The sequence below is a fragment of the Jaculus jaculus genome, chromosome 1, assembly GCF_020740685.1.
Source record: "Jaculus jaculus isolate mJacJac1 chromosome 1, mJacJac1.mat.Y.cur, whole genome shotgun sequence".
NCBI lineage: Eukaryota > Metazoa > Chordata > Mammalia > Rodentia > Dipodidae > Jaculus > Jaculus jaculus.
In genome coordinates this window covers 281,780,960-281,807,787 of record NC_059102.1, presented here as the reverse complement: position 1 = coordinate 281,807,787, position 26,828 = coordinate 281,780,960, and the positions used below count along the sequence as shown (strand labels likewise).

The 26,828-nt window shown below is 36.2% G+C and overlaps 1 protein-coding gene across 2 annotated transcripts in view; it reads right to left on the bottom strand.

Moving 5' to 3' along the window:
* The window catches only part of Kcnt2 (potassium sodium-activated channel subfamily T member 2), a 365,450-nt gene that overhangs the window by 215,918 nt on the left and 122,704 nt on the right, over positions 1-26,828 (bottom strand). For both annotated transcript variants that reach the window (XM_004659523.3, XM_004659524.3), the window contains exons 3-7: positions 26,281-26,380; positions 16,669-16,717; positions 13,163-13,222; positions 6,326-6,400; positions 4,940-5,023 (exon numbers count right to left, since the gene is read on the bottom strand). In XM_004659523.3, the coding sequence (XP_004659580.1) occupies positions 4,940-5,023; positions 6,326-6,400; positions 13,163-13,222; positions 16,669-16,717; positions 26,281-26,380 (368 nt within the window). The remainder of the gene's footprint in view (positions 1-4,939; positions 5,024-6,325; positions 6,401-13,162; positions 13,223-16,668; positions 16,718-26,280; positions 26,381-26,828) is intronic.

Sequence of the window (26,828 nt, the reverse complement as noted above, 5' to 3'; positions counted from 1 at the left end):
GGTAGGGTCTTGCTCCACCTCAGGTTGACCTGGAATTCACTAGGGAGTCTCAGAACGGCCTTGAAGTCACAGAAATCCTCTTCTATTTGCTTCCCAACTGCTGGAACTAAAAACATGTGCTACCACATCTGCTGTAATAATTTTTTAAACATTTTAAAGTAAGGTTAAAATGAGAAAATTTACTTCACTAGTAAAACAATCTCAATGTGCCATTATTTTATTGTCCTTAAACACAGAATAACAGGAAATTATGATGAAAGCAAATAACTAAGTTAAATGGGTAGAATTTCATCTTTCATCATGTAGTTTCTTATAGCAAAAGTTCTAAAGAACAGGAAAATAAAGTTTAGCATTCAATGAGAGGTTAACTAGGAAAATTGGGAAATGAAATGGAAAATGAATCTTAAATCAATATTGCAAAACAGACCTTTTCCTCTCCAAGATGACTAATATGTCATGTCTTAATTATTTTGTCCAACAACTAATTACATAGCAACTAATTAGTTATTTTATTTCTAATGAATTTTTTAGCAATTTTTGTACACTATATTTAGCCAAATGGTTTTTGTTCATGCCAATTAAGACAACTCCAAGTTTCTGCAAACCATATGACAGGTCATGCTCTCCCGCCCTTTGGCCATGTGCTCTCATGAGACTCCAGTGGTTAGTTGATACAAATGTTTAGAAACATTCATCTGGAGTGAATACCAAAATGTTATTAAAATAATCCTTTGCCAAAGCTTCTGTCATTATATCTGTTTAAAGGCCACTAACTGTAGAACAAGTATAATTTGCAGCACAAGGAAATTAGTAATATTTAATCTTATTGCATGCTTGATATATTATGCATATATATATTATTAATATACATAATCATGCATATATATGAGTTTCAAAGCAAGATTATAAGGTACTTTAATTTTCTTTTGTAGATAAATATATTAGAGAAAAATTAACATACCTATTAAAGTGTTTTCATAGAGTAAGCTTGTTGTGGTTTGAATGTATGACATAGTCCATAGGCCCACATGCCTGCACTCTTGGTTGCCAGCTAATGGCACTGTTACAGAAGATGTGGAAACTTTAAATGGTGGAGCCTTGTTAGGGAGACCTGAAAATTTACAGTTTTGGCTCAATTTCTGCCCATTCTGCTTATTGATACCAAACACAATATAACCAACCTCTTTAAATAACTTTCAGCATGGCTTCAGCACCAAATAGGATTATATGCTCTGGAACTGTAAGCCAACTAAACCTTCCCTTCCTTAAGTTGCTTTCTGTTAGGTATTTGGTCAAAGTAACAACAAAAGAAATTAGGACATAAAATAGGTACTAAAAATTAGTGCTGTTGCTTTAATGAACCTGTCAGATTGGTTATTAGTCCTATAAAACTGATCTACAGGAAGAATTTGAAAGTATTTGGAACTTTGGGCTAAAGAAGCCTTGGAATGTTGCAAATACAGTTACTGGGCCATTCTGGTGACAGTTTGGATGATGAAACTGCTAATAGAAATGCAGATATCAGAGGTCTAGCTTATGAGGTTACAGAGGGGAACCCAGACACTGGGAAACTGGGCTAAAGACAGTTGGTGTTAATTTATGTCAAATAAATCTAGCTGTATTCTATTTGTCTCTTGATAACATGACTTAGGCTGAATTGAAAAGTAATGAATAAATGTCCTTGATGAGGGAATTTCAAGACAGGGTGCTTCATGATTATTGCTTGTGGTTCTTATCCAAGCAGAGAGGGTGACCAGTGGAGAAAGTAACAAATGGAACAGAAAAAAGAAAAGTATGTTTTTGGTAGAGCAAGTAATGAATTTAAGGCAAGAAAGTATCAGTAATTGTTAAAGAAATAGCTTCCTTAAAGACATACCCACCTTTCTGTACTGGGACAAGGGGAAAAGGGGAAAGGGAAGACACTACCCATCCAAAGCCCCATCTTATGAACATATAAATTAATGGGAAAAGAGATCCTAAGTTCTGAAGGGTTTTCTTGGCTCATAAATAAAAGCTTAGGAGTCTTTGATTCCCCAGAGTCAGCACACAAGAAAACAAAGTGACTATGGTTCCCCAGGACCAGGTTTTTTCTGCCGGTGGCAGCAGAACCTTGAAGACTCATCACATTGCAGCTCAATATTCAGGGGTTTTTTAAGTCTCATGACACAGTCCCAAAGAGCCACTGAAGCAACACAATTCATATTAGGGTCAGAGTTCAGCAAGGTGATTTACACAGGCATGAACCATATACCTCCACAAGGCATGACCCATATACCTCAACAAAGAGGGGCCAATGGGAGGGGGTAGGTCATGGATGAGCCTGATAATGGTACCAAACTGCCGGTATTTGCTGAATAGAAAACTAATAAAACAAAACAAAACAAAAGAATCAATGTACAGAAGAAAGGGTGTGTTCAGCTGAAAGTTCTAGGGGATACATCTGTGATGGGAGGGGAAGTGGATGCATCAGGCACAGGTGATACTGTTCACATTGTATCTGTGAACCAGGAAGTAGAAAGAGCACAGGAAGTAGGTTTCGCTATAAAACCTCAAGGTTTGCACCCAGTGACCCAAGTCCTTCAGCTAGGCTTGACTTTCTGATGTTTCCACAACTTGTCAAAGCAGCACCACCATCTGGGGAGCAATGTGACACGATACATCTAAGCCTAAACACTCTGCCCTTGGCCCACACAGACTTATGGCCATCTTGTGATATAAATGTATTCATTCAACCTTCAAAAGTTTCAGTGCTGTTCCAGTTCTAATGCTGTTCAAAGGTCCAAAGTCTTTTCTGTGATTTAAAGCAATTTACAAAGTGTGAGGTCCTGTAAAATGTAAAAACAAAGATACATAATTCTAATATGCAATGGCACAGAGTAAACACTTCCATTTGAAAAGGGAGGAATAAAGGTAAAGCAAGAAAAATTGGACCAAAGGAAGCCTAAAACACTGTAGGAAAAACATTGAACCCTGCTACATCATGACCCACATCCGAGGATCTGAAAGATGTGGATAGTCCTCCTCCTATGTCTCCACGCCAACAGTACAGGCAGCACCTCAATTGTATTAGTTTTATTCTATATCTGTAGCTTTCTAATGCCAATAGTCCATGATCCTGGCATCTCTAGCATCCTGGGGTCTCCATGTAGTACTGATTCATTTAAAACCTTGAGGTTTTATAGCGAAACCTACTTCCTGTGCCCTTTCTACTTCCTGGTTCACAGATACAATGCGAACAGTATCACCTGTGCCTGATGCATCCACTTCCCCTTCCGTCACAGATGTATCCCCTGGAACTTTCAGCCGAACACACTTTCTTCTGTACATTGATTCTTTTGTTTTGTTTTGTTTTGTTTTGTTTTATTAGTTTTCTATTCAGCAAATACAGGCAGTTTGGTACCATTATTAGGCTCATCCATGACCTACCCCCTCCCCATTGGCCCCTCTTTGTTGAGGTATATGGGTCATACCTTGTGTAGTTAGCCCACAGTTATTGATGCGATAAATGTCTCTGCATATCCTGACCCAACATGTGGCTCTGATATTCTTTCTGCCCCCTCTTCCGCAAAATATCCCTGAGTCATATTGGATTCATTTTTGGTCTGCTTCAGTGATAAGGTGTTGGGGACTTCTGGGGCTCTGGCTCTCTGATTTGGTAGGAGTGATTTTTCTCTGTGTTGGTCTCCTTCCCCCTTGTGCTGGTATCTGGTTCATCAGGAAAAGAGCACCATTGCTTGTTTCGCTAATTTTCCTTAGTTTCAGCCTTATCAGGTATGTAGTCACAGAAACCAGAAAAGTGACCGATACAAGACCCATATTAACACTGTATAATGAATAAGTAAAAAAAAAAAAATCTTATAACTTGGTTATGAGTACTGATGGCTGTAGTAAATATACATTGGTATTAAACATTTCATCATAAAAATATTTTGTACAAGCCTTTGTTTCCAAACAAAATCAGTATTGGGGAAAATGCAGCTCAGAGTTTTACAGATCCTATTCTGCCATAATTATCTTTCTATTTCCTAATATCTGATGCTAAAGTCAACCAAATCTAAGAAGCTGAATGTACTTGAGAAGTTACCATTTTTCTCAACAGACCTTGAAAGAAACCTACATATATTCACAAAACATGAAGCAGTTTCACAAAAGCATCTCCTTATATTATTAAAGCCAGAGTCCCATAACATGAGCATACTGCCCCAAAAGTAAAGGCTATCTTTAGTCAGAAGATTGGACAAGCAGGTGAAACTACACAAATAGTTGTCAAGTATTGATATAATGGCATTAGGAACACATGAACATTTTTGTTTATCATTTATACAATCTATAAAAATAATACCATGGAGATACAGGCAGTATTATTAATTTTTATTTTGATTAGGGACAGTAGATATTTAATTTTTATTAACTTACTTATGTGTGATATGTCACATTATGAAGTTCCTAGTACTTTATCAATTTTTTTATAAACAAATAAAACTATTAACTAAAATATAGTATTTAGTAGTGTAAATAAGTATGTATGAAAAAATGAATCATAAGAAACATCTATATGTTCATTTTATTTTATTTTTTATTCTTATTTATTTATTTGAAAGCAACAGAGAGAGACAGAGGGGGAGAGAGAGAGAATGGGCGTGCCAGGGCTTCCAGCCACTGCAAATGAACTCCAGACACGTGTGCCCCCTCGTGCATCTAGCTAACGTGGGTCCTGGGGAATCGAGCTTTGAACCGGGGTCCTTAGGCTTCACAGGCAAGCACTTAACTGCTAAGCCATCTCTCCAGCCCTATATGCTTATTTTTTATGGGGAAACAGCATGATAAATTATAAGACTCAATCCCAAAACATCACCATTTTCCACGTGAGCACCAAAAGTAAGAAATAGTGAATGGTTATTATTTTTTTTTTGTATTTGAGCTTTATTTAATTACTTACAATCATATTTTCCAAGGCATGTTTGGCAAGCCAACAATTTAGAAATACTGGAACAAACAGATTCCTCAGAGAAGGCCAGAATATCTGAAAAACAAACCAAACTAAACTTTTATGTTACTGCAAGAAATTATATCCAGCATATTAAAAGATGTAAAATAAAATAAAAATTAAGAAATTATAAGGACTTAGAACAGTTCCAAATACTTAAAAATCATTACCAAAGAAATGCCAGAACAGATAAGATCATTCAGCACTATCTAAGATTTTTTTAAAGAAATTATTACAGAAGCTGAAAGAAAACAATAAGCTTCCACAGATGTCAGCTATATCCCTGCTCATTCTATTGTTATAACATGTAGTGTGAATTGTATGATGCTGTCCCTCTAATTTGAGGAAGTAAGAAGGTATGAGAGAAGAGGCTCCATCCACTATAACATTACCACTATCTTCAGACTCAACTACTCTAAGTGACATTGAGAAGCTATATTCAGTTCCACTTATATTTAGTTCACTTGTCATTTAGTCAAGTTCTGGCTTCTCCTGGAGAGAAATCACTCAAATTAAAATAGTTATCATACATGAGCAATAACTTCAAATAATATCTACTTATTTTCAAATCTTTCAAAGTGAAATCCAAATTAAGTTAGAAAGTCAACCCAACAGATATTATTATGTAAAAGGTTAAGGTTAAGCAGGAATTTTGAAAATGGGACAGTGTTGGATTACATATTAATGGACTACAACTGAGTAGGGTATGTGGTACTGGAAGAGATAATAGGCAAAACTTGGATGAAAGCCTGATTGTCTAGATGTGATCATTGATTGTCTTGATCTGATATGTGTGCCCTCTAATTTATTTATTTATTTATTTATTTTGAGGTAGGGTCTCACTGTAGCCCAGGCTGCCCTGGAATTCACTATGTAGTCTTCAGGGTGGTCTTGACCTCATGGCAACCCTCCTACCTCAACCTCCCAAGTGCTAGGATTAAAGACATGTGCCCCATGCCCAGCACTAATTTAGAATTTGACTTAGTAACTTTTGCAAATTAACTAGAGATACATATATTCTCAGTTTGAGCAAATTTCATGAGTACAACATACTAATTAGATTTTATTTTAGAAAATGCAATAAAATTTAGTAACACGGTAATTTTGCTCAAATGTCACCTGTACAGCATAAAATTCTTAAAACTATTTCATTTGCCCAATGTGGTCCTTTTAGATTTAATTTAATTATACAATTCAGTTACAATATTTATATTATTCATTTTCCATCCAAAGTCTGTATCCTAATTTCTCTTAGCTAGTATATTACTTCACATACTTAGAGTTAGAGAATTGACTTAAAGTTAATGACAAAAAGTATTTTAAGATGTTAGGACTTACTGAGATAATGAAAGGAACTGCATTAATTATTTCCAGGATGAATGGTATTCGTAAAATCTGTTCCCAGATGTTTCCCTTCAAATAAAGGTTAAATAAAGTGAAAGTTATATAGAATCCTATTAAATAACCATATTTAAAATGTCTATATTCACACAGAACTCCATCTCTGTGTGGAGATGTGACAATAAGTGTAATTGTCCAAAGTAACCCAACGTGCATATATAACATTATAGTGTGTATATAACAGTAGACCTTTTGTTATGGAAATTACCACTAAAAGTAAAACACATTACCAAAAATGAAAGAATGAGATAAAATGTGCCTGAATCTGGTTTTACTATCATAACTATGTTAGCTTGCTGTAGAGCATCTAATGTACTTTGCAAAGCACACTTTTTTGTTAGCAGTCTACTTCAATCAAACATAAAGGAGTTTTTTAAATAATCTACATTTTATTCTCTCTACCCACTTAGTCAAACACAATTCAGGACTTGAATATCTAACTTCCAGGGCCCAGTGAAAGCTAAATATATAGGACCCCTTAAAAATTGCAAGGGGGAGGTCAAGGGAGATGGCTCAGCAGTTAAAAGCATTTGCATGCAATGCCAGCTGGCCTGGGTTTGATTCAATAGCATCAATGTAAACCCAATGTAATGTGACAGATGTGTCTGAAATTCATTTAAAATAGCAAGAATCCCTGGCATGCCAGTTCTCTCTCTTTTTTCCTCTATCTCTATCTCTCTCTCTCTCCCTCTCTTCCTTTCTGTCTTTCTCTCAAGTAAATAAATACTTAAAAATTCGAATCAGGTACCTTGAGAAGATTCAACTAGTGCCAGTGTGCTTGCTGATGCAAAACCCTTTGCTGATACATAGATCACGTGCTCATGAAACTGACTGTGATACAGAGAAATCATAAATGGCCCTTTCTTAAGTAGCATCTACTGTAGCTTGAATATGATTTGCATGTGCCCCACAGGCATGTGCTGGTAGCTGCATCTCCATGGCAGAACCTTAAATAGGAATGAATACAAGGGAATTGGGTCAACAGAGAAACAGCTTTGAGGACTGCAGAGATGGCTTAGTAGTTAAGGCACTTCTCTGCAAAGCCTAAGGACCCAGGTTCAATTCCTCAGGATCCACGTTAGCCAGATGTACAAGGTGGTATATATGTCTGGAATTACATTAAGCCTACTATGCTTTTGCTAATTAATATGTTTGTGTATGGGGGTGTTCAAACATTGTATAAAGGGGGTTGGAGAGATGGCTTAGTGGTTAAGCACTTGCCTACGAAGTCTAAGGACCCCAGTTTGAGGCACGATTCCCCAGGATCCACATAAGCTAGATGCACAAGGGGGCACATGCATCTGGAGCTCGATTGTAGGGGCTGTAGGCCATGACACATCCATTCTCTCTCTTGCTCTTGCTCTCTCTCTCTCTCTCTCTCTCTATCTCTCTCTCTCTTTCTTTCTCTGCCTCTTTCTCTCTCCGTCTGTTACTCTTAAATAAAAATAAACAAATTTTTTTAAATTGTATAAAGTGACAATCTGTATACTGCTAAAAATAAATGCATATATTCTCACTTATATTTACTTAAATCAATTCTAATATCTCAAGATTGTCTTCTGAACTAAATGATCCACTGAAAAAATATTTCCTAAATTAAGTTTTTAAAAATAAATATAGAATGGATCCCTACATTTCATTGGCCACTAGAAATTCCCAATAGGCCTGCATTATAAGTACACACAGTATGAAAGCAATTACAGTGCAAAAAGAACACGTGCATGAACAATGCCACTATGTAGAGAATTATGAAATAATGTCCACAGACAAGCAAAGTGCCTTTCAAAATCATATCAAACACTTATGCCATTTAATTTTATTTTCACAATGGAAATAAAACGCATTAGTCCCCTTCTAAAAGGTAACTTCTTGAATAAAAGCATTGAAGTAGAAGCCTGGTCAGTTCTGTGCACAGTGTTCGGTTCCACTTCTGATTGGCAGGATTCAATAAAGTATAATTAGGTAGTCCAACTATTTTACAATTAGCATGGGCATGTCATTTCTAAAACTATAGCAAATATATGTTATTATTAAATATGTCAGACTTTATCATCAAGGGAACAGGAAATCTGAAGCACTGAGATCATTCCATTACAAAACTTCTATTAGAACAAGATGTATATATATGTATGTATGTGTGTGTGTATTTATATATATATGCATATATATATATATATATAATTTAAAATGTAAATGATAAGAATACCAATATTTAATGTATGCAAAGAAAAACTCTCTCTTCTTGCCTTCTTAGAATTTAAAACAGTGTAGTAACCATTATGGCATTACATATAGGCTTAGCAATATGTAAGATATATTAGGTCCAAAGCATGGTAAACAGAATCAGCCATATCTAAAAGTGACAAGTAGGTCTACATTAAATCCTTTGCTTTTTTCCCCAGAAATCAGCTAGTATTATGTTATATTTCTCAAATTATTATTTTTAACATAACCATAGAAAAAATGATCATAGATTTATCAAAGGCTCCCAGGTGTGATGAATGGTTTTTTACAGGCTTTGGGAACTATGTTGGAATTGTTTCTGTTTCCCTTTGAATTAATAAGTGTGTATATAAAAGGAGCTCTATAATGAAAGCAGTGGATAAAAGCTTAGCATTTATGGTAACAGTTGAATAAGATTAGTGTGGGCAGTTCCCATGGTTGTTTGGCCAAGTAGCTACAAACATGAATGAAAAGAATACTTAAAGACAGACCACCACATCTACATAAGCGATAATAAGATTAGTTGATGCCATGGAATTTTTAATACAATCTGTGCTAATTTCAGCATGCACTTTAAATTTTGCTAATTCTGTTTACTGTCTCCATGAGAGATTATGATGCATTAATTGTTAAAGATCTGGCCTGGCATGGTGACACATGTCTTTAATCCCAGCAACAGGGAGGCAGAGGTAGGAGGATCACTGTGAGTTCAAGGGCAGCCTAGCCTTGAGTGAGATCCTACCTCAAAAAAAAAAAAAAAAAATCTATTCATCCTGATTTTAGAATGTCTAATTTTAAGAGTTATAGTGATTATATAATACTGCATTCATTTAAAAGCATTCAATATATAAATCACTAATGTATAAAAATATAAATAAATATGGGGAAACACATGGTAATTTGCTATTCATGTTGCCATTTCAGAACTTTAAGTATCAAATAATAATATTAAAGATGGATAAAATTGGTGATGCAACTAAATATCCATCCCCACAAGCTGGATTATTATTTTTCTTAAAATCCTAGTTTGTAGAAAGGAGCATATTTTAGATTTTTATATATAGGTCATAAATAGTAATCTATTACTTACTCATTCCACAAAAGGTATCCAACACTGTACTGAATAGGTCAAAAGAGTTCATGAATTTGGCCAAATTTATGAGAGGAAAAGAAGATAATTAATAGCAATTTATTCCTCTAATGTCTCATAACTCCTTTTTATTCTTCCTGTTTCCTTTGTAACCTATTGGACTTTAACATCTTTGTCTCTTCCAGCTAAGCCATTAATGTTTATGAGGGTCAGAATAGAAATATTATATATCATCTCACCCTTCCTGCTAAATCGTATAATGTTCCACTCTCATTTTATAAATGATAGGAAGTAATTAATTATAAATGCCATCACCATATAATTGCAATGGAAAATTTTCTAGAATCACTGTGTATATTTAAATAACTTTTCAAATTAGAACTAGGAGATATTCTAGCAAAGACCTAAGGTTGTTTTCATATTACCATATTATATTTGGATCAAATGTATTCACAAGGTTGAGATTTTAACCATGTTATATTTCTGCAAATATGTTCATAATTATCAGATATATAATTGATTTACCTCTCAAATACACATGTCTACTTTGTTGAGTATATCTTTTTTAAGCATTTCAGTCAACATTTATCACATAAATGCACATTAGGGAAATTAAAGATAATTTTTGGAATTTTAAGTAATTTGATTTTTTTATTCTAGTTTCCCCTTCCTCTTTATAAATTGACTTCTCTCAACGAATTATCTCCTTCTAATTTCTCTTTTGAACAGTTTAGAATGTTTCAATCATGAGAATACCATTTTTGAGTTATTCACTGCTCCTGAAAACCAACATTCTCCAACAAATGATTTTCACTCGCAAAGGTTCTCCTCTTCTATAGGTGGTCAGTAAATGATCTCTTCATTTCTAAACCCCACAGCCTTTCCAGAAGCCTTCACATTTACCATAGTTCACACAATATCTTCTCATATTATTCTTCCTTAGACATTTCTAGCATCTTATTTCTTCCCATAAATCTTCAATAATAATTTTTCATTTTAATAAAAGTTTAATGTCTTAATAAATTTCTTAGTCCTTATGGATTTTATTGACTTTCTCCTGTGCATGTGTAGAATATGCAGTGTAGTGTATGTGTGTGGTGTTTGCATGTACATATGTAAATGCATGTATGTGTGGAGGCCCAAGTAGAACATCAGGTTCCTCCTTTGTCATACATCTGCATCTTTTCTTTGAGAAAAGAGCCTCTCTCTAAAGACAGAGTTGCTGCTATTATGAGTTCCAAGACTTTCTATTTTCTATTCTACACAGGACTGAAGGGCTACAAAAATGTATGGTCATACCCAGCAGTTTACACAAGTGCTGTGAAGTCAAACTCAGGGTCAATCAGACCCTCTTACACACCCATGCTTATACAGCAAGTGCTTTTACCTGAGTCTTCTTCTCAGCCCCTGATTTCTTTTTATGTTGCTTATTTATTCATTGATATGAGGGAGAAAGAAAGAGAGAGATAACGGGCTTGCCAGGGCCACTGAACACTGCAAAAGATCTCCAGACACATGGGTACTAGGGAATTGAATTTGGGCCCTTTGGCTTTGTGGGCAAGCACCTTAACTACTAAGCCACCTCTCCAGCCCCTAATTTCTTCTAAATCATTCTTTTTCATTAACCTTACCTTTACAAACTTTGGTACTACTTCCAAAGTATCGTAGGTTACAATCATGATAATTTAAAAAGAAATAAAATTGAGCCAGAAAATAAGGGAATGGTGTTTGGTGTTTATAAAAACTTACTACTCTAAACTTGGCATTGAAAAATATTCTAAATAATATTGAAACCTAGGGAAAAATTTATATGTTTCCCAAATTACTTTGAAAGATAGAAAATAAACTGATATATTCCCCAAAAGTTTATCCTTGAATTTTCATGTTGATGTAGATGAATAAACTATTAACATCAACTAGTAATTTTATTTCTATGTCTTCTGATCCTGATGTTCTTCTTCTGAACCTCACAAAATGCACACCTCCATTTGCTATATAACTATATGTCCACCTTGTTAATGGCCCTGTACTTGAGAAACTCACAACTTCTGTTAACATCACTTAGAATGTGACCGTTGAATCTTAATAAATTTCCTCAAATGCCTTGATCCTCATTCTCAACTGATTTATGTCATATCTCTCTGTCTATCCCACCTCATCCTCTCCAAAATCAATTCTATTCTTCTAGCCCAATTTCATGATATCAACTTAATTTTTATACAATATTCTTTTAGACTTATTACACTATTTCCAGTCATTCATATTCAGAAAACCTTTAAAATATCATTTGAGTTCCTTCTCTCCATATACCTCAACCAATCATGAGATTATTTCTTTAGCTTCTGCCTTCTAAACCTTTCATTAACATGAAAATTATTTAAATAAGCCAAAATTTCACTGTTGGTTACCATTTTTTGAGACAGCATGTCATGAAACCCAGGTTCATCTCAAACATGCTATGTAGTTCACGCTGGCCTTACTTCACTAGTTTTGGGACTACAACGATGTGTCACAAAGTCCGGTTTCATGTTAGTTTTCTTTGCATATTATATCACATATTAACTGAATTTTCATGGTCTTCATTATTATGTTTCTGACATGTACTACCCAGAAGTCAGAACCCCTAGATAGAATTTCTGTCATAACTCAATGGTATCATGACTAATTAATCTCCTTTTATATGTTGTCATACATGGCACTGGTAGTCTAGCCAAAGCTAATAATTTAGAGTTACTCTAATTCAGATGCATATTCTTCTTTTTATTTCTTTGCTAATTAAATAATCCCTATTGTCCTATCTTTTCATGTTGCCTTATTAAAACCAGTGATTCACAGACTCTATCTGTCAATCAAGTACTTTTTCATTGTAAATATGATCTCCCTCTGTGTCCCTTTGTACCTCATAGCACTTATTTACACCTCACAGAAAGAGATTCTTATAGTTTGTTTTAGATTATAATTATTTATATAATTTTCCTTGTCCAACTCCTTTCTGGTCTGTAAAACCTCACTGAGAATTCATCTATCCAGTGTAGGACTCTTTATCAATATTAGCATGTCAATAAATATTTATAAAATTGTGTTAACCGGAGTTTCACCAGTAATTAAGACCATTTATTAAAATAATTCCCAACAGAAATATTTTTGTTTTCTAATTTTTGCACATATTAAGAAAGACATTGAGAATAATAAAAAATGTAGACCATCTCAATGCTTCACAATAAAGATGCCTATAATGGGTTAGTAAGCCCACAGGACAGAGTAAAGTACCTCTAAGTCATCATGGAAAATCTTACTATTATACTATGGCTCTTTATCACATACTGGAGAGGCTCCAAATAATTAAAGTGGTTTATAAAAGATCCTGCCTCGTCCCCAGGTATGAATAATAAAGAGAAGAAAACTCTGGGAGGGGTAATAGTGTGTTCTCTGGTAGAAAACTACTATGGAAAGGAACTTACCTTGTAACTGAGATAACCAAGAAGTATTGTCTCAAATAGACTTATCAATGCCACTGAGACCTAAAACATAAATGTTAACCTAATGAGAAGAGTCACAGAAACTTAAATATATGTTCATAATTGTACCATTTACCTTACATAAATGTACAGATTATGTGTGTGTGTGTGTGTGTATACACATACGTGATGGAGGTGGTATAACAGCTCAATAACAAATGCCTTATTTTGCCTCTTTCTTCACTCTAGCTTTGTTTTTGTAATTTCTAATGTTCTTAATGAGCCTTTATATTTATTATCCGAAATGTTAAGATGGCAATCAAATATTAGGCCTGGTTAGAATATGCATGAAATGTAATATGTGTATATTCCTAACATCCAGAATTGCACAAAATTGACATGCCACAAACAACTTCCCTCTCCAGAAACAGTACTGCCCAAATCTGCATTTCCTGATAAAGAAAATCAAAGAATGTAAGCTTCCAATTGAGTGTGTCGAATCTTATCATGCACCTCAAGAAAATGAAGTATTAAGAACCCTGAACACTTAAAGCTGATCTCTTCAGCTATTCAACAAACTTTCAAATATTAGCCAAATTAATAGTGTACCAAATTGTGTTTTTATAAATAGAAATGCTAGTTTCAAATTATTTAGGACAAACTTCTTTCTCTGTGATCTCTAATATCTATATGATGCTATTATTAACTATTAGGGAATATCATTGCCTCAGAAAATATAGATAGAAAGATACAGAAATGATTCTTTGTAAAGTAAGTAGTAGTTAGTTAAATGAACTAATTACAACTGTTTTTCATTTTTATGGTGCTGGGGCTCACATCCGAGTCATATTTGAGGCAAGTACTCAGGCACTGAAGTGCACATCCAGAATCCTAGCTGGTTTAAAACATGGATATTGAATTAAGTAAGCAAACATAAAAAGGGGATGATTCAAATAACAACTCTTTTTTGGTTATAGATTGTTAAAAAGCAATAGACTGAAAAGAAAGAGGCAGAGATCCTTCAGTATCATATTTTGTTTCTGATTGAATAAAACCTTTGAATTTAAGTGCATATTGAAATATTACTACAAGACAGGCAATGTTATGCATGCCTTTAATCCCAGCATTTGGGAGGCAGAGGTAGGAGGATTGCTAAGAGTTCAAGGCCACTCAGAGACTACTTAGTGAATCCCAAGTCAGCTCAGGCTATAGCAAAATACTACCTCAAAAAAACAAACAAACAAACAAAAATTAGTACAATAAAACAAATGAATGAGGGCATACTCTCCTGTTGCTATTGTCAACCTTGTGTTGACAAGGTTATGGCCACCCTCTGCTCATGCCATCATTTTCCTCTGCCATCATGGAGCTTCTTACTCAAGCCTGTAGGCCAAAATAAACCTCTTTTTCCCACAAGCTGTTCTTGGTTGCATGATTTCTACCAGCAATGTGAACCTGACTGCAACAGTAAAGTGGTACTGAGGAGTGGGATTGCTGCTAGACACTTGAATGTGTGGCTTTGGCCTTTTGGAATTGATTTTCAAGAGGAATGTGGAATGATTTGAAACCTTGTTCTGAGAGATGCCTTGCAGTGCTGTAGGTACAGCTTGATGGACTATTTTGATCAAAGCTGAAAGACCTGAATTCAGTAAGAACTTTGGACTGTGAGGTTTGGCTTATGAGGGTGACAGATAGCTTGCCTTCAACTGGGCTAAAAGCACTTTGAGAGGCTTGCTGTTATGCCCATGTCCTAAGATGTTGTGCAGGGTGGCACTGTGTAGAAATGGACTGGTGTGAGCAGACAGATATGGCACTGAAAAAAAATAAATTAATTAAATCTTTGGGCCTAAACTGTTGCCCATTCACCCAGAAATTGTTTGAGAGATTACAACCATTGATACTGGGCCAGCTGACCTGCACTGGGGCAACAAGAAGAATGTAAACTCTTTTGAAGGGGCTTGAGTGCTCAAGGAGTGTCTGATTATTACTCCCCTGATTAACAAATTGACACCCTATCTGGTATTGTGGAGTATAAGAAATGCAGGAAAATGAGGTCTTGTGTTTTGGAAATAGTCATGGGCAGTGTGAAGCCAGTTTGCTGGATGCCTACATGGAGATCCCATGAAACCATGAGGATGAACCATGGATTGCAGTGGAGACCCAGTGAAGATGCTGGGACCACAACATGGCTGCTAAGGAAAGCTGCCAACGCGGTGAAGTTTTCCAGGACTGTGAGTAGCCTAGCTGCAGGGGTGGAATTGGAATACCAGAGACTGGTTGCTGGTTAGAATTATTGAATTTGGAGATTTGCCATTAACTAGAGTTATTGGACTTGGAGCTAGAGTTTGATATTTGCCCTGTTAAAAATCTTGTGTTGGTTGAATATTTATTTGCTATGCCCAATGCCATCTTTTGCAGTGTGAATGTTTATCCTGTGCCATTATTGGTTTTTTGAGGTTATTTTTTGGTATTATGGCTCAGTTAAAAGACCTTGGGTTATAGGGATGTTTGAACATCATCAGGATTGATAAAAAAAATATGGGGACTTTTAATGATAGACTGAATGCATTGCATTTTATATCATGGATGGTTTGATTCAGGTGTTCCCCATAAACTTATGTGTTCTGGATGCTAGGTTCCCCAGCTGATGGCAATTGTAAATTGAAGCCTCCTTGAGGCAGTGTATTGTTGGGAGTGGGCTTATGGGTGTTATAGCCAGTTTCCCCATGTCAGTGTCTGGCACACTCTCCTGTTACTATTGTCCAACTTGTGTTGGCTAGGGGGTGATGTCTACCCTCTGCTCATGCCATCATTTTCCCCTGCATCATGGAGCTTCCTACTCGAGCCTGTAAACCAAATTAAACCTCTTTTCTCCCACAAATAAAAACAGATGAATGCATAGCCACATAAGTAAAATACATATACGAAAGCAGAATCTAGACCTCTCTGATATTCTCTAAAAGTCTGGTAAGTTACCACCATCCATGCTGCTTTCTAAAAGCCCATTCTGCTACAAAATCTTAGCATGCTACGACAGTGTCATGATTATTCACCATTGTTAACTTAATTGCATCTACAATCACCTGGGAGAAAAATATCTGGGCATGTCTGTGAGGGAATTTCTATATGAGCTAGATGTGGAAAGACCCACCCTAAATATGAGTGCCACTATTCTCAAGGCTGGTGTTCCAGACTGAATACAAAGTGAGCTGCATCAGCAGTCATGCCTTCCTGCTTCCTGACTGTGCACATATGGGGGTAATCACCTCGCATTTCTTCCTGTAAATCTCCAAAGCCTAATCTGGATTGCTAGGCAATTTTCCAAAGGTTGACTGCAGTACTCAGGAAAAGACAAAAAAGGAAATTAACCTATTACTCTAAGATATGTATTAAGATTAAGCAAAAAGTAAAATTCAGTTTAAGTATTAATATCTTTCTCTCCAACAGTATTTATCTGTGAAATGTCAATAAATTCAGTAACATAGGAATGAAACAAAAATGTACATAACCTGTAAGCCCCATAAAGGTAGACTTCTGTTCACCCAGAATATATGAGACCTATGGAAAAAATGAGTAAAATGTTAAATGCTTTTTAACAATTGTGAAAAATCCATTCATTTAAAAAAATCTGAATAACTTGTTTTTCTTTGTTTTTTAGCAGTAGCATTTCTCTTTACCACAGGCTGACCTGGAAGTCAACTTATGTAGTCTCAGAGTGGACTGGAACTCACAGCAATTTTCTTCTGTCTCCTGAGTGCTGCAATTAAAGGTGTATAACACCATACATGGCTCATAATTTGATTAAATTTTAAAGGATTAAAATAGCAACCAGCATATGAAAGACAATGCAATAAACAAACTCATATAAGAGTCATTCCATTGCTTCTACTCCTACAAAAAAAATCCTTTCTAATTCCATTTTCTTATCATTTTTAATAGTGAATTTAGGGATGGAGATATTATTCAGTGGCTAAAGTCACTTGCTTGCAAAGTCTGATGGCCCAGGTTCAATTCCTCAATTTCCATGTAAAGCCACACAATGCACAAGATGGCACATGCAACTGGATATTGTTTACAAAGGCAAGAGGTCCTGGTATGCCCAGTCTGCCTCCCCTCTCTCATTATGCAACAAAATTTTCAATTCATCTAAGGAAATGTTTATAGAATTCTGAAGCCTTTTAACTCTACCAACATATCTTCAAGTTTTACTTCCACCACCACATTTTCTTCTATGCTACCTTCTTTGTATTTCAATTTCAACATTTCTAAATTCTAGTAATGAGAAGCACATGTTCTTTTTGCTATATTTTTAAATTTATTTTCAAACATAGGTAGAGGGAGGAATGGGTGTGTCAAGGCCTTTTGTCGCTGAAAATTAACCCCAGATAAATGCAACTCTTGCATCTGGCTTTACATGGGTACTACAGAATTGAACCCAGGTTGTAAGGATTTACAATCAAGTGTCTTTAAGTGCTAAGCTACCTCTCCAGCCCTACGTTCTAATTATTTTCTAATTATGCTATTCTCTTGACATGGAATTTTTTGACATATGAAGTTTGGTGTGCTCTTTCCTGACACAAGCCTGTTGCAGATGCTATTCACTTACCCCAGAGTTCCTGAATTCTCAATCACTCAATAAAACCTCTGAGGCTTCCCTTGGTCAATGTCGTTAATAAATTTTTGAATCATGTCACTCATCACATCTCTGCTGCCACTCATCTTGCCTGAAACTTTATATTTATTAGAATACATTTGTTCTATGGTTGTAGTCTCCAAAATTTCAAGGTCTGTGACATCAAAACTATGTCTATTTTACTCATTGGGATCAATCTATACCTTGCTGAGTGCACATGCATAATCAACTTTCAGCCAATATGAATGACAGATGGTGCCAGGAAAGAGAAATCATGGTTGTGAGTGCACTGTCTTTTCTAAAACATTTGTTATTATTTTCAATAATACTTGAGAAATGAGAACAGCTCAATAGGACAGAGAAAAAGAAGCTATGATTACTGTTGAATGACAAGATATGTGCTACAAAAATTTCTAGATAATCAAGTAGATAGCAATCACTGGACAACTATAAAAAAAAAACAACAATGAGGGCTGGAGAGATGGCTTAGCAGTTAAGCGCTTGTCTGTGAAGCCTAAGGACCCCGGTTCAAGGCTGGATTCCCCAGGATCCACGTCAGCCAGATGCACAAGGGGGCGCACACGTCTGGAGTTCGTTTGCAGTGGCTGGAGGCCCTGGAGTGCCCATTCTCTCTCTCTCTCTCTCTCCCTATCTGTGTGTGCTTCTCTCTCTCTCTCTCTCTCTCTCTCTCTCTCTCTCTCTCTCTCTCTCTCTCTGTCATTCTCAAATAAATAAATAAATACAATGAACAGAAAAAAATTTTAAAAAGAAAAAAAAAAAAACAATGGGATCACATGAAGCTGAAGAGTTTCTTCACAGACAAACATACAATAAGCAAAGCCAAGAGATTACCCACAGAATGGGAGAAAATATTTGCTGATTATCTAACTGAGAGAGGCCTAATCTCTAGAGTTTACAAAGAACTCAAAAAGCTAAACAACAAAAAGACAAACAACCCACTCACAAAATGGGGCAAAGAGCTGGACAGGCAGTTCACAGAGGAAGAAGAAATACAAATGGCAAACACACACTTAAGAAAATGTTCATCACCCCTACTCATCAGGGAAATGCAAATTAAAACAGCTATGAGATACCACCTTACACCAGTAAGGATAGCAAACATCCAAAATTCAAATGAAAATAAGTGCTGGAGAGGATGTGGAGAAGCAGGAACCCTCATCTAGTGTTGGTGGGAATGCAGGATGGTACAACCACTCTGGAAAGAAAGGTGGAGACTCCTGAAAGGGCTGACTATAGAGTAACCAACAGACCCAGGTATTCACTTACTGGGCATCTACCCTAAAACCTTCAAAGCTCAGTCCAGAGAGATTTTCTCAACCATGTTAATTGCAGCTCAATTCATAATAGCTAAGAGCTGGAATCAAACCAGATGTCCATCACTAGAAGAATGGATAAATAAGATGTGGTATATCTACACAATGGAATTCTATACAGCAGTAAGAAAAAACGATGCAATGAAATTTGAAGAGAAATGTTTGAACCTGGAACAGATCATTCTCAGTCAACTTACCCAATCACAGAAAGATAATCACCACATAGTCTCACTCATCTACAGCATGTAACCTGAATCTACCCAAGATGCCAACATACCCAGCAAGCATCTAGAGAACTACACAATAGGGTGGGTGGAAATGGAGGGGAGGGCAAGGGAGTGGGTAGGGGACACAAATATAGACCCAAATGGCAATGATACCATAAAATTCTACATCCTAAAAGGCAGACAAAATGGTTGAATCTTCACCAGACCCTTAGAGGGAACACCTGAGCCTCAAGGCGCTGGAGTGGGTACAGTGAAGACTGACCTTAATCTTCTACCACTTCTCAATCTCTCTCTCTTCTCTCTAACTCTTTTATATTTGTTATCTTTTTCTTCATTCTTTTAGTGGGCACTGACCTGTAACCCCCAGTACCAGCATGTAGCTATCATCCACAATGAGCTTTTGATCAGACAGACCTACAAGGTTTCCTAAAAGAAAGACAAATTTTTGTCAGAGTAATTGATGACCAACCAAAGGTTAGTGGTAAGACCAGACTGCTGAAGACAACATATGCAGTTGACATGTAAAATGGAATGGCATGGCTAGAAGCAGGAAGTCAGTCCCCAGTCAGTGAGTCTAGTGCCAAAAGGTACTACATGGGTGACTGGGGAAAAATTACCAATATCTGTCCAAGCAACTCATGGTCTAACCTAATGAGCAGCAAATAACCTGGCGTGTTGCTCACACAAGTGCAATAGTGGCACACAGCCATGGTGGGAAACCAACTGCTCTTGATTTGGTTAACTGATCCATTCAGTGAAACTGAACCCATAGCTGGATCTGGGAAACAAATGAGAAGCATATCCAAACATGAGACCACTCTCCAATATCAAGCTACCAGCATTCATGGGCTACAAGAAGGTCTACCCCTATTACATTCTCTATTAAAAAAAAAAAATAAGGATTACCCCATTTGTCTGGTGCTAACTTTACTCTCCATTTGAGAATTTGCTTCTCTTTTTCAGATAGACACAGACTCTAAGGAAAGAACCATCCCGTCATACCTCAAAAGGGCCCCTGCTGAAACTAAGAATAGTTGGTGAAACAAGCAAGGGTGATGTGTTCTTGGTGAATTGGGTACCAGCACAAGGGTGAAGGAGATCAACACAAAGAACATTCACCTACTACCAATTCAGATATCCAGAGACACAGAGGCCCCCAACAACTCATCACAGAAGTAGACCAAAAATGAACTCAACATGGCTCAGGGAAATTTTGAAGAACAAGGGGCAGAAAGTATGTCAGAGCCACACATTGGGTCATGATCTGCAGAGACATTTCTCCTACCCATAACTGTGGGCTAACTCCACAATGCATGACCTATATGCCTCAACAAGGAGGGGCCATAAGGAGGGGTAGGACTTGGATGAGCCTAAGGGTACCAACTTGACTGTATTCACTGAGTATAAAATTAATTAACAAAAATAATAATAATAAATTATTAAAAAGTAACTCAGTATTTTCAAAGACAAATTGGTAATTACCTGGAATTTATTAAGCTCTACTTACATATAGAAAAAAGCATTTCTAGGTGTTCTGTGATGCTATCTCTTCAGGACATGGAAATGCCACAATACTTAAATTTAATTATTCTTTGAAAAAGATATTATGACTATTTATACAAGAACATGTTATGTGAAGCAAATTTATAAACTACCAAAAAATCTACAGATGACTAATAAACATACTCAAATGTTATGAGAAATCTCCAATAGCAAACCATGTTCTTCACAAATTTCTTTAACATTAAATTATATAAATACATAAAAGGAAATGTACAAATTTTACTAAAAGGCTATAAAAACTGCCCTTCAGAAAATGTATTTATGACAGGAGAGATGGCTCAGTAGTTAAGGTGCTTGCCTGAAATGCCTAACAACCCTGGTTCAATTCCCCAGTACCCATGTAAAGCTAGATTCAGAAAGTGGCACATACATCTGGAGTTTATTTACAGTGGCTGGAGACCCAGGTGTACCCATTCTCTCTGCCTCTCTTCTCTCTCTCTTTCTCTCTCTCTCCTTACAGATAAATAAATAATTTTAAAAATGGATTAATCATTAAAAAATTTGTCTTTAAAACTGAATTCCAAAACTCTAAAACAAAAGAAGGATTATCTGAGAGCTACATACCCCCCCCCAAAAAAAAAAAAGCTTCAGAGGCTAGAGAGATGGCTTAGAAGTTAAGGCACTTGCCTGTGAAACCTAAGGACTCAGGTTTGATTCCCCAGATCCCACATAAACAAAATGCACATTGTGGCACATGTGTCTGGAATTTGTTTGCAGTGGCTATAGTCTCTGGTGCCTCCTCTCTCGCTCCCTCCCTCTCTCCCTCTTTCTCTCTCATGAACAGGGTTCTTTTAAATTTATTTATTTATTTATTTTGGTTTTTCGATGTAGGGTTCACTCTAGCCCAGGCTGACCTGGAATTCACTATGTATACTCAGGGTGGACTTGAACTAATGGTGATACTCCTACCTCTGCCTCCTGAGTGCTGGGATTAAAGGCATGCACCACCATGCCAGGCTTAAATATTTTTTTAAAAGTCTCAGTCACTGACAATAAAAGAACAAGAAGATAAGAGTAATCCTACCATTTATAATGCGAAAGTAAATAGAAGCTCTCTGAGTATCCAATAACAAGGTAGCGTCATCACCATCATGACAGCTACAAGAAAACTAACAGCTGAGAGAACATAAAGTAACAAACAGTGATTGTCACATAAACAACTATGTGTCATGTGTATGTACATATAGGCAATCTCCATGCAAATACAATTCATTCATTAATGCTGTTTTCCACTTGGTAAGTAGAAAATCGTGGTTGAAGCATTATTAGAAAAGACGCAAGAGTCATATCAAACAGTGGAGAAAGGTAATGACATAAGGCCATAGGGCTCTTCATAATACACTAACTTAGCAGTTTTCCAACAAGTAAGAAAATGGATTTTCATAATGTCAGGTATACTCTGGTAGCAAGAGGGTACTATTTCCAGAACAAGATCAAGGTGTCAAGTAAACACATGAGGGTAACAGTATTCCCATGCAGAGCATAACTTAACATATCTTACATGAAAAGATGTGTTGCTTAAAACTGCAAGATAAGCTCAGTTTTTCTATAGCTCTTCAAAAAACTAATTAATGCAGATGTATATTACGTAAACAAAATGTGATCTCCTGAATCAAGGAATGAATTATAAAACTCTCCTACCCATAACAATCAAGTACTTGATGCACTAGGCCCACATTTCATAAAGGAAATATAAACTTTACTGTATGTGTATACTGAAGAATAATAGAGTTTTGTTTCAGGAATTTAACCTCTCAAAGCATTGGAAACACCCAATCCCACATTAGACAAGCAATCGTGAAGTGTATAGCAGATACAAATGACTCATGGAAAACAGACATTAGGAGCCTTTCTATTAGACACACATTGGTTGTGGTAGAGGTGGCATTCATACATTGTCAAAAAAGACATTCTCAGAGGGGCAAGGTGGCACATACCTTTAATCCCTGCATTCGGGAGGCAGAGGTAGGAGGGTTTCCATGATTTTGAGGCCACCCTAAGATTATATAATTAATTCCAGGTCAGCTTGGAGTAGAGTAACCCCCCCCCAAAAAAAAAACAAAAAGGACATTCTCCCCTTTCTATGGCAGAACTAAGGGAAAAACAAGACTCCTCTGCCTAAATATACGGTCAAAATATAAGGATGTGACTTTTTCTCATGTTAGACATGAATATGAAAATCTATCAAAAGTGAAGTTTGTTATATGCCAAGAATTTTTTAAGATTTTATATTTTATTTGAGAGAGAAAGAGAAAGAGGCAGATAGACAGAGAGAGAATGGACATGCCATGACCTTCAGATGCTGCAAATGAACTCCAGAAGCATGCACCACCTTGTGCATCTAGCTTACATGGGGAATCGACATTAGGTCCTTCTGCTATGCAAGCTAGTGCCTTCCTTAACTGCTAAGCCATTTCTCCAGACCAAATGCCAAGCATCTTAAAGACTGCATTCCTTCATTTTCTCTCATTTCTAAAAACTGGGTGTTAAAAACATAAGATTTGGAACAACATACTCTGTATCTATCTATCTATCTATCTATCTATCTATCTATCTATCTACCTACCTACCTACATGTATATAATGATGCATGGTATGGTGTCTGTGTGTCCTTATATAAAAAAAGCTTCACATACTAACACCACAAGTATTAGACTCTTTGGTAAGCAAAAATAATATTATTTTATAATTTTGAGATTTTACATTAGACTATTTTATACTAATTTAATTTATACAGTAACCAATACATAAGAAAGAAGGATAAGTCTGCATTATAATATCAACTCCTATAGTGGTTCAAATACTGAAAATGTATTACACAACTATTTGTTCTTACTAGAAGGCAGGGCTAATCTTTAACATCTAAATGCTATCAAAATGTGATAGTTGATGTGTTAGGCACTAATTTTAAAGGCACAGCTCATAAAATAATAGAATTCTCATGTGTCTCTTGTTATTGCTAAATAAATAAATAAATAAATAAATAAATAAATAAATAAATAAATAAATAAAAACTAATCCAACAACTTCCAAAGTGGAATGAGAAGCATGAGTGGAGCTGAAGAGAAGCTCCTGCAGGCCACAGGTCCACACAACACAATCGCCAGCTGGGACCTGTCAGCTACACATACAGGTATTTCTCCTCTGCTGACACCTCTACATTCTTAACTGCCCACTGCATACATCACAGTTTGCCATTCTCATGTCTGTCACACATTCGCAGTAAATTATCTCCATATCTTTCATTTTACCACATTGCAATGTTTTCGTGTCAGTTTTATTTCCTGAAAGATACTTGAAAACAAATCAAATCACCACAAAATATCTGCAGCCTTATCATGTCAGAAAGTAATTAAATAAATTTCTTGGCTGAATTAGCTTCATTATTTAAAAATAGAGCCTGCACTCATCAAGGCCATTTCTGTTTTTCATTAACCAAGACTGCATTGACAAGGGGAACTAAACAGAACATTGTACTCAAAATGCAGCCATACTGTAGCTGGTTATGGGTTTTTATTACAATAATCTGATTTTTAAATGTATACCTTCTATAATTATACCAGAAAATGTTCTCATTAATATATAGATATTAATTGTAGAAAACTTTGTTCCCCTTAATATTTTAAATCATATACTTTTATGCTACTGTAACCCATCAGCAGCATTTTCACCATTCGTGTGTCATTTTATGATTTTCAGGCCTGTCTAATGTGGATTTTATTTATAAATCATAACTCTTTTTACGATAATTCTGCTGTGTAGGAAATATTTCTTATAGTCACCCTTTTTAATAATATAAGACAGAGGCATATGATGAATGCAGTATGCACTGACATCTCTAACTCTTAGTACTCTATCATCTTCACTGTGCAAACACAGCAATAAATCTGTTTGGCATAGTTCCATTAATTCAGTCATCCTCCCTGACCCAAGAAGCCCCATGGTAAGTCAGAAGGTTCCAAAGGCAAATGCAATATGGCCCTTACCCTCAACAAACATATAAAAGAGGACAGAGAAGTGAATGGCCAAATTAAAAACAATGTACTAATTGCCTGAAATAAGTATATGGGGGATGTTCAGACAGTATCCAGATGCCACACCAAACCCAATGGAGAAGTGGGCTACTGACCAGGAAGTCTGGTAAGTGCCTCCTTATGTAACAGCCAAGTAACCATTGTCTTGAAGGGCTCAAAAAATCAAGTTCAAAAGGGTTAGTTGTGGGCAAGCAATAGTAAAAATCCATTTCTAAAGAGCTCAAACACAAGGAGGGTAGAGTAGGCCATTGTGGTGGGGTGGGAACAAGCTAGTGAGGTTACATAACTCAAACTTAGTTTATGAAACAAACCAATACAGCCTATGGTGCCATGCCCTAGAATTCAGACAGTGACCTATGTCATCATGAATGTCTCTTCTGATGCTTGTGGAAAACACGAAGGAAAGGCAAATGAGTAAAAATATACAACATGGGATTAGCGAGACAGCTTAGTGGTTAAAGCACTTGCCTGTGAAGCCTAAGGACCCAGGTTCAATTCCCTAGTACCCACATAAACCAGGTGCACAAGGTGGCGCATGCATCTAGAGATTGCAGTGACTAAAGTCCCTGATATGCCCATTCTGTCTCTCTCTTTCTCTCTCTCTCTTTCCTCTCCTTCTCTCTCATCTCCCACTCTCTCAAAATAAGTAAATATATATATATACACACAGTACATTCGTGTAACAGAGACCAGACTTTAGATTTAAAAAAAATAAAAATAAACAGCTGGGCGTGATGGTGCATGCCTTTAATCCTAGCACTCGGGAGGCAGAGGTAGGAGGATTGCCATGTGTTTGAGGCCAACCTGAGACTATATAGTGAATTCCAGGTCAGCCTGAGCTAGAGTGAGACCCTACCTTGAAAAAAAATAAAATAAATTAAAATAAAAATAAAACCTAGACGATAAAATAATAAATGTGCATAAAAGCACACAAATATCATATGTATTAGTTACCAGAAGATCCTATCAATTTATACCAACATCTCACATCCTTCATGAAATGGGGTTCTATGCAACAACTTTTCAAAAATTTTTTTTGTTTATTTATTTGACAGTGACAGACCGAGAGAGAAAGGGGGTGGGAGAGAGAGTGAGAGAGAAAGTGGGCACACCAGGGCTTCCAGCCACTGCAAACAAACTCCAGACGCATGCCCCCCTTGTGCGTCTGGCTAACGTGGGTCCTGGGGAATCGAGCCTCGAACTGGGGTCCTTAGGCTTCACAGGCAAGTGCTTAACCGCTAAGCCTTCTCTCCAGCCCAACAACTTTCAAATGGGATATGATAAATAACATTAAGAACATATTGTAGGCGACATGACAAAGACACCTTACCATTCATTTCCTTGTGCAGGATTTTCTAGGAGTACTCGGATTATGTATAATAAACAGCTTAATAATTTGAGAGAAAAATTGAACAGGCGTATTCTTAGACCTTTAAACAAACACAAAGATTGGATTTACATGTGTACTTAGTTAATCAAAAAAAAAAAAAAAAACAGGATTGACAAAAATACCACCTTTAAGTACATAACTTAGAATGTAGCAAAAACCACAACACAACACTACAATTATCTAAACTTACTAAAGTTCTCAGTTATAATTACCTGGAAGGAAATCTAGGTTTTAAATTTCAGAAGGAATGAAATTTACATCCTGTCAAAGCTGGTTACAGTAAGGACACACACATAGCAAGTTCCATCCATATGTGTGATTGGAAAATCAAGTTTAGGTAGCTGGAAAGTCAAGGCTTCCACTTGCATCAAGACACATCATGGAACTTTAGGGTCACCCAAGATATTTCTTATAGAAAATATATGTTTATGCAAGTACATATAATGATTTGGTTATTAGTTATGTTTATATTATGGTGCATATCAACT